General features: G+C 36.3%; 1 protein-coding gene across 3 annotated transcripts in view; it reads right to left on the bottom strand.

The window, feature by feature from the left end:
- The window catches only part of Parp1 (Poly-(ADP-ribose) polymerase), a 583,272-nt gene that overhangs the window by 18,240 nt on the left and 551,001 nt on the right, over positions 1-14,031 (bottom strand). For all 3 annotated transcript variants that reach the window (XM_090399735.1, XM_090399736.1, XM_090399737.1), the window contains exon 24: positions 7,044-7,161. In XM_090399735.1, coding sequence (XP_090255861.1) covers positions 7,044-7,161 — 118 coding nt within the window. The remainder of the gene's footprint in view (positions 1-7,043; positions 7,162-14,031) is intronic.

The following is a 14,031-nucleotide window of genomic DNA, read 5'->3' as shown; positions in this document are numbered from 1 at the left end:
GATGCAGTCCATCTCTAGCATACAACTACCTTTTTCCTTCAAACACACTCCAAACATCAACAAACTCCAGACCTCTTTTTCTGCACATTCTTGCAATCATATCATTCATTATCATTGCTCGTCTACTTAACTCGTAATTGTCAAAACGAGGCAGCACGCACACTATTCTCCCATTGACACTTTTCCTCTTCACAATATCTAATAATGTTCTTAAATCTTTTCCTACCCGATTTATACTACCTCTCAGGTCATTCGTACCCACCATAACTATCATCTTGTCTGCTTCATGCCCTCTCTTTATTGCTAAAGCCACTCTTTCTATTGTCCCATCAGCCAAGCACTCCTCATGCATACCACTCTCCATACCCTTAATCATAGAATCACCATATATTTTACCACTCTTAACTTCATTCAAGTCCACACTCGTGGACTCATTCTCTACACTATTCAGCATGACTCTCCCAGCTTCATTACTCAACTCTCTATTACTTACCCCCCCACTCTCACTACATCTCATTTCTTCTAGGCCACTTTGGTTTTATTATGTTGACTCCCAATCACTCCCATACTATTTATTACTGAATCATTCACCAAAGACTCACCCATATGTAATCCTGTTCTAGTTACTTCAGCTAAAGTAATCTCTATAGTCCTAATTTCTCTGTTTAACACATTAAACTCAGCTTTAACTTCCAGTATCTCCTTACCGATCACTTCCACTTCCTCATGAAGAAGATGAAGGTCATTTTTCATTTTCAGAAATTCCCGCCGAAGTTCTTCCGCTACAGTTCCTATGTCAGCTTCCATTCCTAAACGCTCCAGCCTATCCCGACACTTCTCACATACGTCGACATTTTCGTTCTTCTCATTTTGCCAGACCGACCACAGATCCTTCACATTTTTCGGTGCATACATGTAGCAGTTTCCGCAACGCATCCATTGTGAAAAATCTAACGCTGAGCCAGCCTTTCGTGTAGTAGTAGAAGTCCTGCGCGCCGCTGACGTACGTTTCTTGTTGGATGCCATCTTTACACGTTGATATAGTGAAACAAACGGCAGTGAAAACACAATATACACAACACAGTTCTAAACAATAATACCACTGAAGGACACTTGTTTCTAACCGATGCACAATTGCAGCACAATTTGTGACAAAAAGCCACACTATATTTAACTTTAAAAACACGTTTTCTAGACTAGCTAAACTCGACCGCCACATTTACCAAGGACACTAGCGCCACCCTTTAGAGGAGGAGAAAGCTGTTCAGTGATTGAGTTAACTTTGATGGCAAAAAGTGTCACACTTAAGAAGAGCCTTAGGAAATCCTGTTCTTGATGATATGGATGAGACAGCGTACTTCCCACTTCTGGATAATGGAAACATTCTGGAAACACTTGGAAAGCTTGCCTGGACAGAAAGTTTTTAATAAATACAGGAAGGTGTTCTCTGAGACCTAGGCTATATAGGTCTTTTAATATGGCATATATCTCCAGGCTGTGTCATTAACATTTTCCATGTCAAAGAACACTGAATCCAGATTCTTGCTTGAATGTATCTGTTATACAAGTTTCAAAATGGATGAAATGGTCCAAAGTGGAATGATGTCCATGAAAGCCACATTGCATATTGGAGAAAAGATTGTTACTTTCTAAATACCAGAGAAGTCTGACATTAGCCATTTTCTCCAATATCTTACAAAGGCAGCTGGTCACAGCAATAGGTCAATAATTATTTGCTTGTGTTGCATCCTTTCCTGATTTTGGGATAGCAGTGACAACTATATTATGCCAAGAATCTGGAAACTCTTCCTCTGCAAGTATTCTGTCGTGTATTAAGAAAAGGAGATCCAGAGAAGATGTTTTATCATCGCATAATGGATGTCACTAGGAACTACTGCAATGGGGGTAAGATGAAATAGCTCTTTTAAGCTTCTCATTAATGAATTGTTGATTGTATGGCTCTATCCCATTGGTAGAAAAGTTTAGTCACTATTGTTTCTCTTGTTGCTCTTTGAATATTAAAAATTCAGGAGGATATGAACTTGTTGCTGAGATTCTGGCAAAATTTTCTCCCCAAGTGTCTGCAATAGCTTTGGGATCAGCAACAACATATCCATTGCGGTCTAAGGTAGACAAACAGTGTATTCTGTATCTACCTTTCATTTCTCAGATTTTATCCCATACAATTTTTGCACTGGTTGTCTGATTAATTGATGAGGTAAACTGATCCACAATATTGTCTTTCACTCTGATGTCTCACATAATGTGCTTTGGCCTGAGCATGTTAAAAAGCTATTAAGTTTGATATGGTGGGTTATTTATGAAATATATCCCATGCTTTGAGTTGAGCTGTTTTGGCTGTCTGGCATTCTGGGTTCCACCAGAGTAGAAATCAAAACGGTGTGTTTGGAATTGAGGCTGTTGCTGCCTGGACAATACAGTGTGTTACATACTTTATTGCTTCGTTGATAGGTGTTTGGTCGACTGTTTCAGTATTAAATTTTGCAAGATGGGCAAAAGTATTCCAGTCAGCCTGGTCCATTTTCCATATGAGCATCTCTGTAGGAGAACATAGTTTGTGTGAAAACCTTGTGCAAATAACAGGAAAATGATTACTTCCATAGATATTGTCTTCGACAACCCATGTGAGCAGTGGAAAAATGGCAGAAGAGCAGAGTGCAAGATTGATTGCAGAATATGAGCAGGTAGGCATATGGAAGAATGTACTGAGTCTATTATTCAAAAAAAGAGAGAGGTCGTTATTGTCAAAGATTCATTCAATGATAGAACCTAATCCATCTGTGTTAGTACTAACCCACAGAGTGCTGTGCCCATTCAAGTTATCCATAAAAAGTATGGATTCAGACAGTTGCAAGCTAAGGTTATGAAGATCAATTTCATTTAACTCACACCCAGTGGCAAATGATAGGAAATCCCACAGAGAGGTGAACAGCTACTGCTTCCAGAGCAGTGTTAAGCTGGACATAATGGAAAGGAGTATGACTGCCCACTAGAATAGTTCTTCCTCCATATTCAGGATCACTTCCAGTTCTGTCCTTATGTGCAACAGTGAAATTCCTTAAAGTAGGGTCCTCATTGGGTCTAAAATATGTTTCCTGCAGTAAGATCTTCATATCATTGATATTGTGGCAAAACTCACGACAGATCCATTGTAAAACTTTTCCTACTGTTTTGGCTTTGTGTACTTATCCAGTTCTCAGGAGGCTGAGGGCTTACCTTTGTCATTTATATTTATCAACTGATTTTGAGAAATTATGGACAGATAGCCAGTGCCTATCTCTTCCTCTGATAAAATATTCAATACATTTTATTGTCAGGGTCAGTTGGCAAGTTAAATTTACTTTCAGTAGATATCAAAGCATACATTTTTTTTCCTATGGTGGATGTCTGGTGGTTTATGTTTAAGAGATATCCTTGCCACAATTTTTTCCCCAAGTGGGTTCTCATTGAAATGGAGTCATTTTTTGAGTTGTTTCTGGAGTGAGACAATGAGTTATGTGATTAATACACTCAACAGCAAAGCACTCACAAACCATAGTTCAGGTATGGTGAAATTATCAATGATGAAATAGACGTGTTTGAGATGCTGTTAACATTTTCTTTGCTGCCAACTTCTCAGCATCAGATGATCTCAGAACAGATGTAGTGGTAGCTAACTTCTTTTTTGCATCCTGATATGTTATATTTTCTTCTAATTTTTTGTATTTCTTTTTCATCTTTCCACTTCTGACATTCATGGGGGTAAGTTGGGTGAGCTCCCTGACAGTTGACACATTTTGCTTTCTTTGCAGAGCACGATTTGTTATCATGCTCTTTATTGATGTTTCCAGAAGGTGGAGGCAGCAGACCCATGACAGGCAGTTTCAGCATGCCATATTTCTGAAATTTAAAGCAACTTAGTGGATTAGGGATATACAGTTTAACAGGACAGTTGAGATACCCTGCCTTTACTGATGTTGGAGGCTCAGTTGTATCAAAATTAAGAATGATGTTCCTGGTTGGAACCAGGTGACTATTCCTACATATCAGGATGCATCTCACACCTGTCACTCTCTGATCTTTAAGCTCTGAACATATTCCCTCATCTGAGAGATCTAATTATATCACTTCTCTACAAGAATTGAATGCTTTTTGAGGTGTTACTGTGTGCCACCCATCCATGTTGCTCTCAGGAACATCAATGGGTGGCACAGATTGATGTTGCTGAGAGCAACATTTTCTGGAAACATTGATGTTTCCAGAAGGATACCATCAAAATGTAATTTCTTAACAGTTTTTCAAGATCCTGCCAGTCCTTTAAAACCCTTTTGAATAAAGAAGGGTGACATTTTTCCTGTTGGCTTTTTCACCTGTTACATGGATGATCAGAAACAATGGTACATTTGTATTGGTATCAGTACTTGGTTGGGACCTTGTTAGGGTTCCTGAAACATTTGAGGATAAAGAATTCCTTAAGAGGTTTTTCGTCTGGTACCAGAGCTCCCCACCCACCACAGAAACACATGAATGCCCACTGACTGGCAAGAAATGACTGTGCACAGGAGTGGAACACCAGGCCTACCCCAGATGCTATACCAACACAACAGCTAGCCTTGGGTCCCAATCCCAGATGATGGGATGAGAGATTTACTTCAACACTGTTGACCCAAGCCCACCGGCCAATTGATCCCAGCTGGGCCATCCAAGACTGGCTGTCTTCTTGCCGAAGCAGAGACCAAAGTAGTGCAAGACTATCAGGATCCTCCTTTCCAGATGTTTGTGTCACACCTCATGGCAGCAGGGCACTGGATCCCAGTGATGGTGGTCTGGAAGAAAGGATACTAAAAAAGTAAAGAGGAGGAAGAATGAAAAAAGTGTAATACCACCACTCCACCATGAACAGGTGTTCCACAGGTAAAGGAGTGAATGAGAGACCAACTCCATGTTCACATGCTCAACAATACAGTTGGATCTGGAATTACTTAGAATGACAGCAATCCATTTTTAATATAATGACAGTTAAAGTCATGTAATGTTTATTGAATTCCTCTGATTTTTTCTCTTCTATATTTATGATGAAGTCTTTTAGTATGGCAAAACTGGTAGTGTGATTGAAAAATAAATAAATCATATATATATATTTATGTGTGTGTGTGTGTGTGTGTGTGTGTGTGTGTGTGTGTGTGTGTGTGTGTGTGTGTGTGCTGGCCTGGTTGGCTGAGTAGATAGAGTATCTGCTCTCCAGCTAAAAGGGCTGTGAATTCGAATCCTACCGTGGGCATGGATGTTTGGAATTGTCTGTGGAAATACCAGTGGTGGTCAGCAGTAGAATGGCATTGGTATAGTTACAGTCAGTTGGTGATTGACTGGTGGAGATGGAGTTGTAAAGCAGGTGCCCTCCCTCGATGAGTCCTTGGACTCCCTGGAGATGCCAAATAATAATAAATATACAGTAAAACCCCTTTTTCACACTTTTCAGGGGACTGATGGAAAGCAGGAAATGTAAAAAACATTTAAAAAAGGCTAAAAGATGACTTACTGCTAATATGCGAGTCTACATACTAGATTCCAAAATTTAATAACTGAAAATAAACGAATTTACAATTACTTACATTTATCTATTTAAAAAAAAAATTTTAATTGTTGATTGTTTTTGCTTTTTTTTTTTTTTTTTTGAAATAGCGCCAAATTGCTTTGCATTGAGTTCAATGCTTAACCTGTTTTTTTACTATCATGTTCAAAGTGGAGATGGAGAGTCCAAGATCTTTTGCTAAATGCACACGTGTTCTGGCCTGCCAATCTACATGTCACAGAATTGCCATCTTTTCTTCTACCGAAATACATTTTCTGTCTTTTTCTCCATGTTACTAACATGGATAATTCAACACGGCAACTTGAAAGCAACTTTCACAAGCTAAATTACATAGCAGAAATTCTGCAATATCAATTCGTGCTGTGGTTGAAAAATCACGGTATTGCTCATCACTACTGCAAGCATGCAAGTCACCGTGATGGCGGAAACGAAACTACAGCCGATAGCAATGCCACCTGGTAACAGAAATGTGCAGATTTCCCCAGAAATCAATTCGAAAATCAGTATTGCCATCCAAGAAAAAAACGCAAATCACGGGAAATAACATTCATATCAAGTTAATTGCAGGAAAACAATATATTGTAAGAATAGGCCTTAAGATGGGACCAACAGAAAATGACGTAAATGGCAGGAAAACGTAAAAACAGGGTTTTACTGTGTGTGTGTGTGTGTGTATGTATATATATATATATATATATATAAAGATAAGCCGAAATTTGAAATGTTTTTTGTGTTACCAGCTTGGAACTCGGGGGGGGGGGGGGGTGCCAGAGGGGGCCCCTAATATATATATATACAGGGGTGGTTCAAAATTCCATGTACAAACTTTGAGGGGAGGTAGAGAACATCAAAATCAACCATATTCACATAGGAAAGCATGACTGGAAACACCACTTAGAAGGTACTAATAAGGACACAAAGATACAGAAATAACACAAGGCAGTAAGTAGTGTGAAAAACTCTATTAGGCATAACTGAACAGTTCAATAGTAGTTGCATACATAACATAGTAAACGAGGTGCATGTCTGCGATCTCAGTGTTCGTAAAACGACGCATGTTCTTCGTACGACATCGAAAGCCTGAATGAGGAAGCCCCCAATTGCCTACCTAAAGCGCTGGTGAACAGTGCCACCTATCACTTTCGGGTGGCATTTCCAGTCATGCTTTCCTATGTGAATATGGTTGATTTTGAAGTTCTCTACCCCTCCTCAAAGTCTGTACATGGAATTTTGAACCACCCTGTATATATATATATATATATATATATATATATATATATATTTGATAAATCAGTTTAAAAGCTGATTATTAACATTTTATTCATGACACTATGAATTACCAAAATCTTTTAGAAAATATTTCAGCAATATTATTAAATTTCACAAATTTTAAAATCAATTTAAAATTAAGTATTATGAATTTATTTATGTCAAAATGATTTAAGGATACTCGTTGTAGAGTAAGGAGGAATTTTTAACTCTTGTTTTTACTGGCAATCCAGAAGGGATTTCAACACCATCAACACTCGTTTTAGTCATGCTGGGATCAGGTGCAGTTTGACCTAGACCTACATCATCAAATGACATGGTTTAATGCAGAACAATGACAACTATTGAATTATATGTCAAAAGTGAACCTTAAAAGAACTTTGTACACATTAAAACAATTCATTAATAGTACAAAATCCAAAGTTATGTCTTACATTTCGAGAGATTATATGAAGTTTTTTGCGAAGTAATTTATACTGTCTTTTTCTTCAACCCTTTTATTTAAAAAAATGTTCAATGAATATATATGTAAAGAGAAGAATTTAAATATCTGGACAATGTGCATGAAGGTAACTTTTTTCTTTCATGTTAAGCAAGAGAATTTCTACATTAAAAATGCAATTTTTAAATAAATAGGCTATTCTTAATACATTAAATTTGCTATTATAAATCTTTAAAAAAATTAATTTGATAACGAATTCAAATGACCACTGTACTCAGTAATTTGTTAAAAAAAAATCTAAATTTGAAAATATAGATATTTTGAATGATTTTCTCTTCTAAACTTGTTATATATTATTTAAACTTAAATGAATTTCATTTACTGTCAATAAGACTTAAAAATAAAATTCCCCTGATCAACTGTACTAAGCATATAAAAAAAAAAAAAAAAAAAAAAAAGAAAAAAAAAGAGATGATGAATCTAAATTAGTGTGTTTCAAACTGGGGGGGGGGTCACAACCCATTAGTGGATCAAATCAATTTTCAAGATAACCAACTTTTAATCAACTTAATGAAAAATGGATAATTTCATTTTGAAATGTTTAATGTTTCAAATTTCAGAGGCATGCTCAATTTCTAGATCTGGAAATGTAAATAGTGACAATATTGAGAAAAATGTTCACTTTAATCAGCAAACTTTGACTTTGCATTAAAAAAAAGTCCTAATTTGTTTTGTACTGTTTAAGCCCCCCCCCCTTTCTATCTTGTATTTAAATGTTAATAAAAAACATATTTGATATTAACTTTGGTACATTTCTGTTTTTACTTCATTATACATAGTAAGGGCACTGTTTATTAAACTATTGTTTCATTTTAGTATATACACGTGTGTACTAGGTCACAATATAACATTTCTCATTGTGGGTCATGGTGTCTTTCCCTGAACCCCTTGCTTGAATAAATCAAGCAAGGGGTTTAGGAAAAGGAATGACCTTTCCATGGTATCTGATTAATGCGAAGATAAACTTTTTGAATGGAAGTAAATTTCACATAGAGTGATGTGAGAAACTTTTAAAATGGAAAATAGAACAATGACATTTACCTGTGCCAAGGTCCCACTAAAAGTGGTATTACAGAAGCAAAAGGGGAATATTAAGTCCTTAGAAAGGTCAGTTGACATTAAGAAAAGCTTTTGGAGATCGAGGCAGCAATAAATGTGATTCGCATGCACACCAGAAAGGTTTATAGGTATAACCAATCTAAAGAAACTTAGACAGCTAAGAAAAATGAGCATAACAAGAAGAGGAGAAAGCACAGAAGCAGGTGAGTTAACAGCAAGTAATAATAATAATAAGGTAAGTCAATTAGAACACATGAAACATGAAGCAACATGGTATTGTGATTCAATTATAAAATATGTGCTTGCTGATGAAGTCAATACTTCTAGTTTCCAGAGGGCAAAAATGAAAATAGGTCAAATGTAATAGAGAAACAGAAATGAAAGGTAAAGGAGATGGTAATGCTTGTTAGAACTAATGATTTTAAAGAGTGATATATATATATATATATATATATATACACAGCATGAAAGAGAATATTAAAGTACTGTTAGAAGAAGTGAGAAAGAAAAGTTAGAAAGCGAAACTGTTAGTGTATTACCAAAATACAACAGCAATGAGTTAAGGAGGATGGCTATGGTAGCAAATGCCTTTTGTGAAGGCCATGTAGAGGAAATAGATGCCAGTGCTATATGGAGTGAGTGCAATGGTAGAAAAGACTTGTATAAGAGGGTAGATGGCTTGTGCTTGAATGGATCTGGCATCAGGAGACTGGAGAAATTATTTATTTGGTTATGCATGCAATGAGTGGAATGGCATGAATATGTGTGTGTGTAAGTTCAGTTATGATGTGCAGGTGACACGAATGTCACTGAGCATGATTGTGAATCTGGTAAAGGTGTGGAAATGTAAGCTTTGGGTTCAGACTTTTTGAGTGTATGTGGGACCAGTAAAGAGAAAGCTGTCCAACCAAGACAAGCAGATTGTCAAAGTAAGTATACAAAAAAGTCAGGAGGTGACTTATGCCTGTACACAAATGCCAGGAACATTAAGAACAAAGGGGTAGAGTTTGTTGCCTTGGTGAATATGTTCTGACCTAAGATATTGGCATTAGTGAAACCTAGTTCTCAGCATCAGATGTAGTAAATGGAATTGAATGTAAAGGGTATAGTATTTTGAGGAAGAACAGAAGAGATATGAGAGGGAGGGGTACCACTAATGATATTAAATGATTTGTGTCTAGTTAGGATAGAAACTCATAAAAGCTATAATAGTCATGTCCATTGTAGCAATGAGTTTGAGGTTAGGTTGTGTGAAGTTAGACTAACAGGATGAAACATATGGTGGAATGCTGCTACAGACCTGCTGATTAAGCTGATGAGATGCACCGCCAAATTACCCTGATGGGTACTAAGTGAGTAATCATTATAGATGAGGTAACTTAAATGATTCAAACACTGATGGGTACAAGAGAAATCTCATGATAAGAATGAAGGATAATTTATTGGGCTATTGAGATACAACTTTCTCAAGCAAAACAAGAAAGAAGGAACATGAGATCAAAAAGTGTTAGAAAGGGACTCAGTTAATGTTTATCATTTTACCACCGGTTGGTGACAGATTATGCCAATGCTGTCATGGGAAATAGTTAACTAAATGGATGTTCCAATTAGGAAATGTTACAAGCTAGATATTAAACTACAAAGCTAGATATTATGACAAACTCAAGGGTATGCTATTTTTGGTCCCATGTTTTCAGTTACTAATAAGAAGGATAACAGCAATGCACAGAAAGCTCTGAAAAGGTGCTTAAACATGGAAACATCAGAATGTGTTCCAAAAGTTTGAAGAACAAACAGGCTGGGAGTGCAATCTTATTAAGAAGGAGATATATAAAAAGATGATATGGAAGGAATATCATGACAATAAGAGGGAGGAGTTATGAAATATGTCAGGCCAGAAAAGTTATGAGTATTGTACAGAAAGTTAAAACAGAGTATGAAAAGAAACTGGCTATGCAGTGGTGGTAATATGAATAAGAATTTGGCAATAGGGACAGATATGTCAACATATTATTATTTTGATAACTTCCATAAAGTCATTAATCATCGTGGGAGGCCCACGCAACTAACAACATGCCTATCATAATGAATTTTGAAGTTATTTACACTCCCTGCATTCACAATGCACTCTGGCAATAATGAAATATGAAGGTATTTATTTGACTAATGAAGAGATCAGTTATGGTCATCCATTTGCACAGGTCACTGAATAAAAACCAAGGACTAATGTTAAGTGACATATGGAAATCTTAACATTAGAAATTTCAGCTTTGTCAACAATTACCTTCTATCACTAACTGTAGATAGCCAATACATGCCACAATGTTTCTTTTATTGGTTAGTTAGCATCAATTTACATCTTGTAATGGTTTTTCAATGTTTAAGCAACTTTGTGATCCACATAGTTTTTTGTTGTTTTAACCCTGAAGAAGCCTCCAGTTCTAATTGAGGTGGTGAAACTAGTAGGTGCATTTTACTTAATTTAGTGACTGATAAATTCTGTTTTATGATAAAGGAATGTTCAGCCAAATTGGCTTGGCACATTTGCATAACTTGAGTCTCATCTCAGGAAAGATCCCACATGAATTAAAAGAAAGTATGATAATTCTGTTGCTCAAGGTTGGTGCAAAAATCAGTCTAACTAATGACCTATTAGTATCTCTGAAGTGGTGGTGAAGATTTTTAGAGAAGTTGGTAAAAACTCATGTACAGAAATGGGTCATGGTATACATAGTAGACAAGTTATACATTCCAAAGAACAGCAAGGGTTTACTAGAGAGGTCATGTTTTAGCAATTTGCTTTTATTTTTTAAAGTTACAGCTGAGTTAGATAAAGGGAATAAATACACTATGATTCTACTGGACTTTGCTAAGGCTAGTATAACACATGAAAGGCTGTTGCATAAACCAGAGAATATGGGACTGGAATATAGAACTGTAGAAAGGGTGAAGAGAAGAGTAATAAACGTGATATTGAGATTATGAGGAAAGAACCGAGAGTATGTGAACTGCAGTGGCAAACAGCAGAGAGAGAGAGAAAGGGATGTCTACAAACTTATGAAATGATGTTATAGGTTACTGAATGATAAAATTCTTTTCTATATGCAAGGTGGGGGGAGGTAATGGGGGTATCTGTGGAAGTTAAGTTTGTGTGTGGTTAAGAAAGGGGTGAGAGCTATATTTTTCTCTCAAAGCCCAGTGAGTGAATAGAACAGTTTGCTTGTGTAGCAAGTGCATCCAGTGTGATAACTGGTGTGAGTGATCTATAGCCTTCCTTGACTCATTGGAGGTCGTAGACAATAATCAACCCAAAAAGAGAATCTGGTTTATTTAGATTCAAGAATGAAGAAACTCAGGCAATGAGGCCAGTGTATTATGTATGTTAATTGCTTGTGTTCTAATGGAACACATGCAATTTTCAAGTTACCGGAGAAAAACTCTGCCACCTCCACATGAGACCAGCTTACACACCTTCGGTTGAAAAGCTGATAGAGGATCTTTGTGTCCTAGACAGGATTCAAACCTAGATCTTTCCAGCCAAAGGTAATCGTGAAACTGACTGAGCTATGGAGTCCAAGAATAGAAATTGATATTGTTATGAGAAATAAGAAAGAAATGTATTTTGGTAGCACTGAAGCTCAACAGGCTGTCCTCAACTTCATAACCAATAGCTTTTAAATATGTTGGTTATTACAGGAAAAACTTGCTTAATGCGATTAATTAATCCAACAATTAATGCTCGCTAAGTGAATACAATAAACAATAGGAATAATTATAATTCATCCATCAGTTAGCATAAATTTAAAAAAAAAATTATAAGCTATATTAGAGGACAAAATCATTAATAAAAAGTTAATAAAAATCAATTGCTTAAATTTTTATTCAATCTCTGAACATTTGATTGAGTTACTTTTTTACAAAAAAATTAAGTAAAGATGTTTGAATAGTGCTCAACATTTTCATCTTGTCATTCATGCAATTTGCGATAGCTTTAACAAGATTTCGGCTGACTTCGAAGCTTTGTTCCATATCAGGATCAGCATGAAACAAAATTCCTTAGCATGCTCAATGTGATTGAAAACTAGCTCAAGTTCTTTTGCACTTAGCTTCTTAGTCATAACATTCTCTTTTTGTTCGCACTCCTTATCTTCTTTTTCATATGCACACTGTTCTTCAAGTTGAAGGAGATCATTCTTGCTTAAATGTTCTGAATGGGAATCGAGCAAGTTTCACACATCTTCATTATCCAGTTTATTAAATCCAAGTTCTTTTCCAATTGTGTTGATTTCTTCAATAATGTTATCAGCTGAGTTATTAAAACCAATGAAATTTTGCATAACATAAAAAATTCACATTAACTGATTAATCACTTGCTTAAAGCAGGAAATATTAACATTTCACTCAATCGTGCTAACTGATTATCGCACATATCGAATTCGCGTTGAGGTTTTCTTGTACTACCATCATTTTGGTAACATCTAAGTAGTGAACAGGCTCATCATGGGAGGGTTGAGGTTTTCTTGTACTACCATCATTTTGGTAACATCTAAGTAGTGAACAGGCTCACTCAACCAGCAACATGTCTATCTTAATGAACTTGGAAGTTATTTACACTCCCTGCATTCACAATGTACTCCAGCAAGGCATTCCGCTCACCACATTCCACTCCATGTAAAAAATCTACTCCTCACACTCTTCCTCACCACATCTTTACACAATTTCCACAGATGCACTCTCTCTTTCTTCTCATCTTCACATCCACTCGTTTTATAATTCTTTCTGTATTAATCTGGTAGAATCCTTTAACTAACTTGAAGGTTTTTATCATATCTTCTCTTTTCCTCTTATCCACCAACCCTCTGTAATCCACATTCCCTCAAATGCTCTTCATAATACTCCAGAGTCCTGATTATCACTTTGGTCATTCATCTTTGGCCCTTTCTAATGTTTCCACATTACAATGAAAACTAGATGACCAAATCTGAGCACAACAGTCCATGTGTGGCTGGACCAATGCCTTATATAGAGGCACCACTACCTCCTTATCCCTATATGTCAGTATACTTTTTATCATAATAAAAACATGATGTGCAGTCTTTGCAGTTGCAATGTGCCCTGAGAACTTTAGCTCACTGCCTACTATCACCTCAAGATCCCAAATCTCATCCACTTTTTTGAGGTACAGCTCCATCAATATAGTATGTAGCCTTATATCTCCGTACCCCAAAGTCTATGACCTTGCATTTATTAATATTAAAACTGCAACTTCACTCATCTGTCCAAGCAAAAAGTTTATACAAATCTTCCTGTAGAGAATTAAACATCAGCAATTCTCCTGATGATTCTACCTAACTTTTTCATCCTTAGGAAAGATTTAAAGATCCCCAGTCAATCCACATGAAATATAATTAATAAATAAGCTAAACAGTAGGGCCCAAGAACATCTTCAGGCTTGAATCATTTGGGAAACCACAAAGTTTATCAAATGAAGAATGGGGGTGTATTATCATTAGCAAAACTATAGATAGGATTTCATGTTAATAAGAGAAGATAATGTACACAAGGAGGAGTGCATTATCATCTGGACATCTTTTGTGTTTTGGACATC

This window comes from Typopeltis vanoorti, chromosome 10, assembly GCF_054136105.1.
Source record: "Typopeltis vanoorti isolate ZY-2024b chromosome 10, IOZ_Tvanoo_1.0, whole genome shotgun sequence".
Taxonomy (NCBI): Eukaryota; Metazoa; Arthropoda; class Arachnida; order Uropygi; family Thelyphonidae; genus Typopeltis; species Typopeltis vanoorti.
The sequence above is the reverse complement of the archived record's forward strand: the minus strand, read 5'-3'. Positions and strand labels throughout refer to the sequence as shown.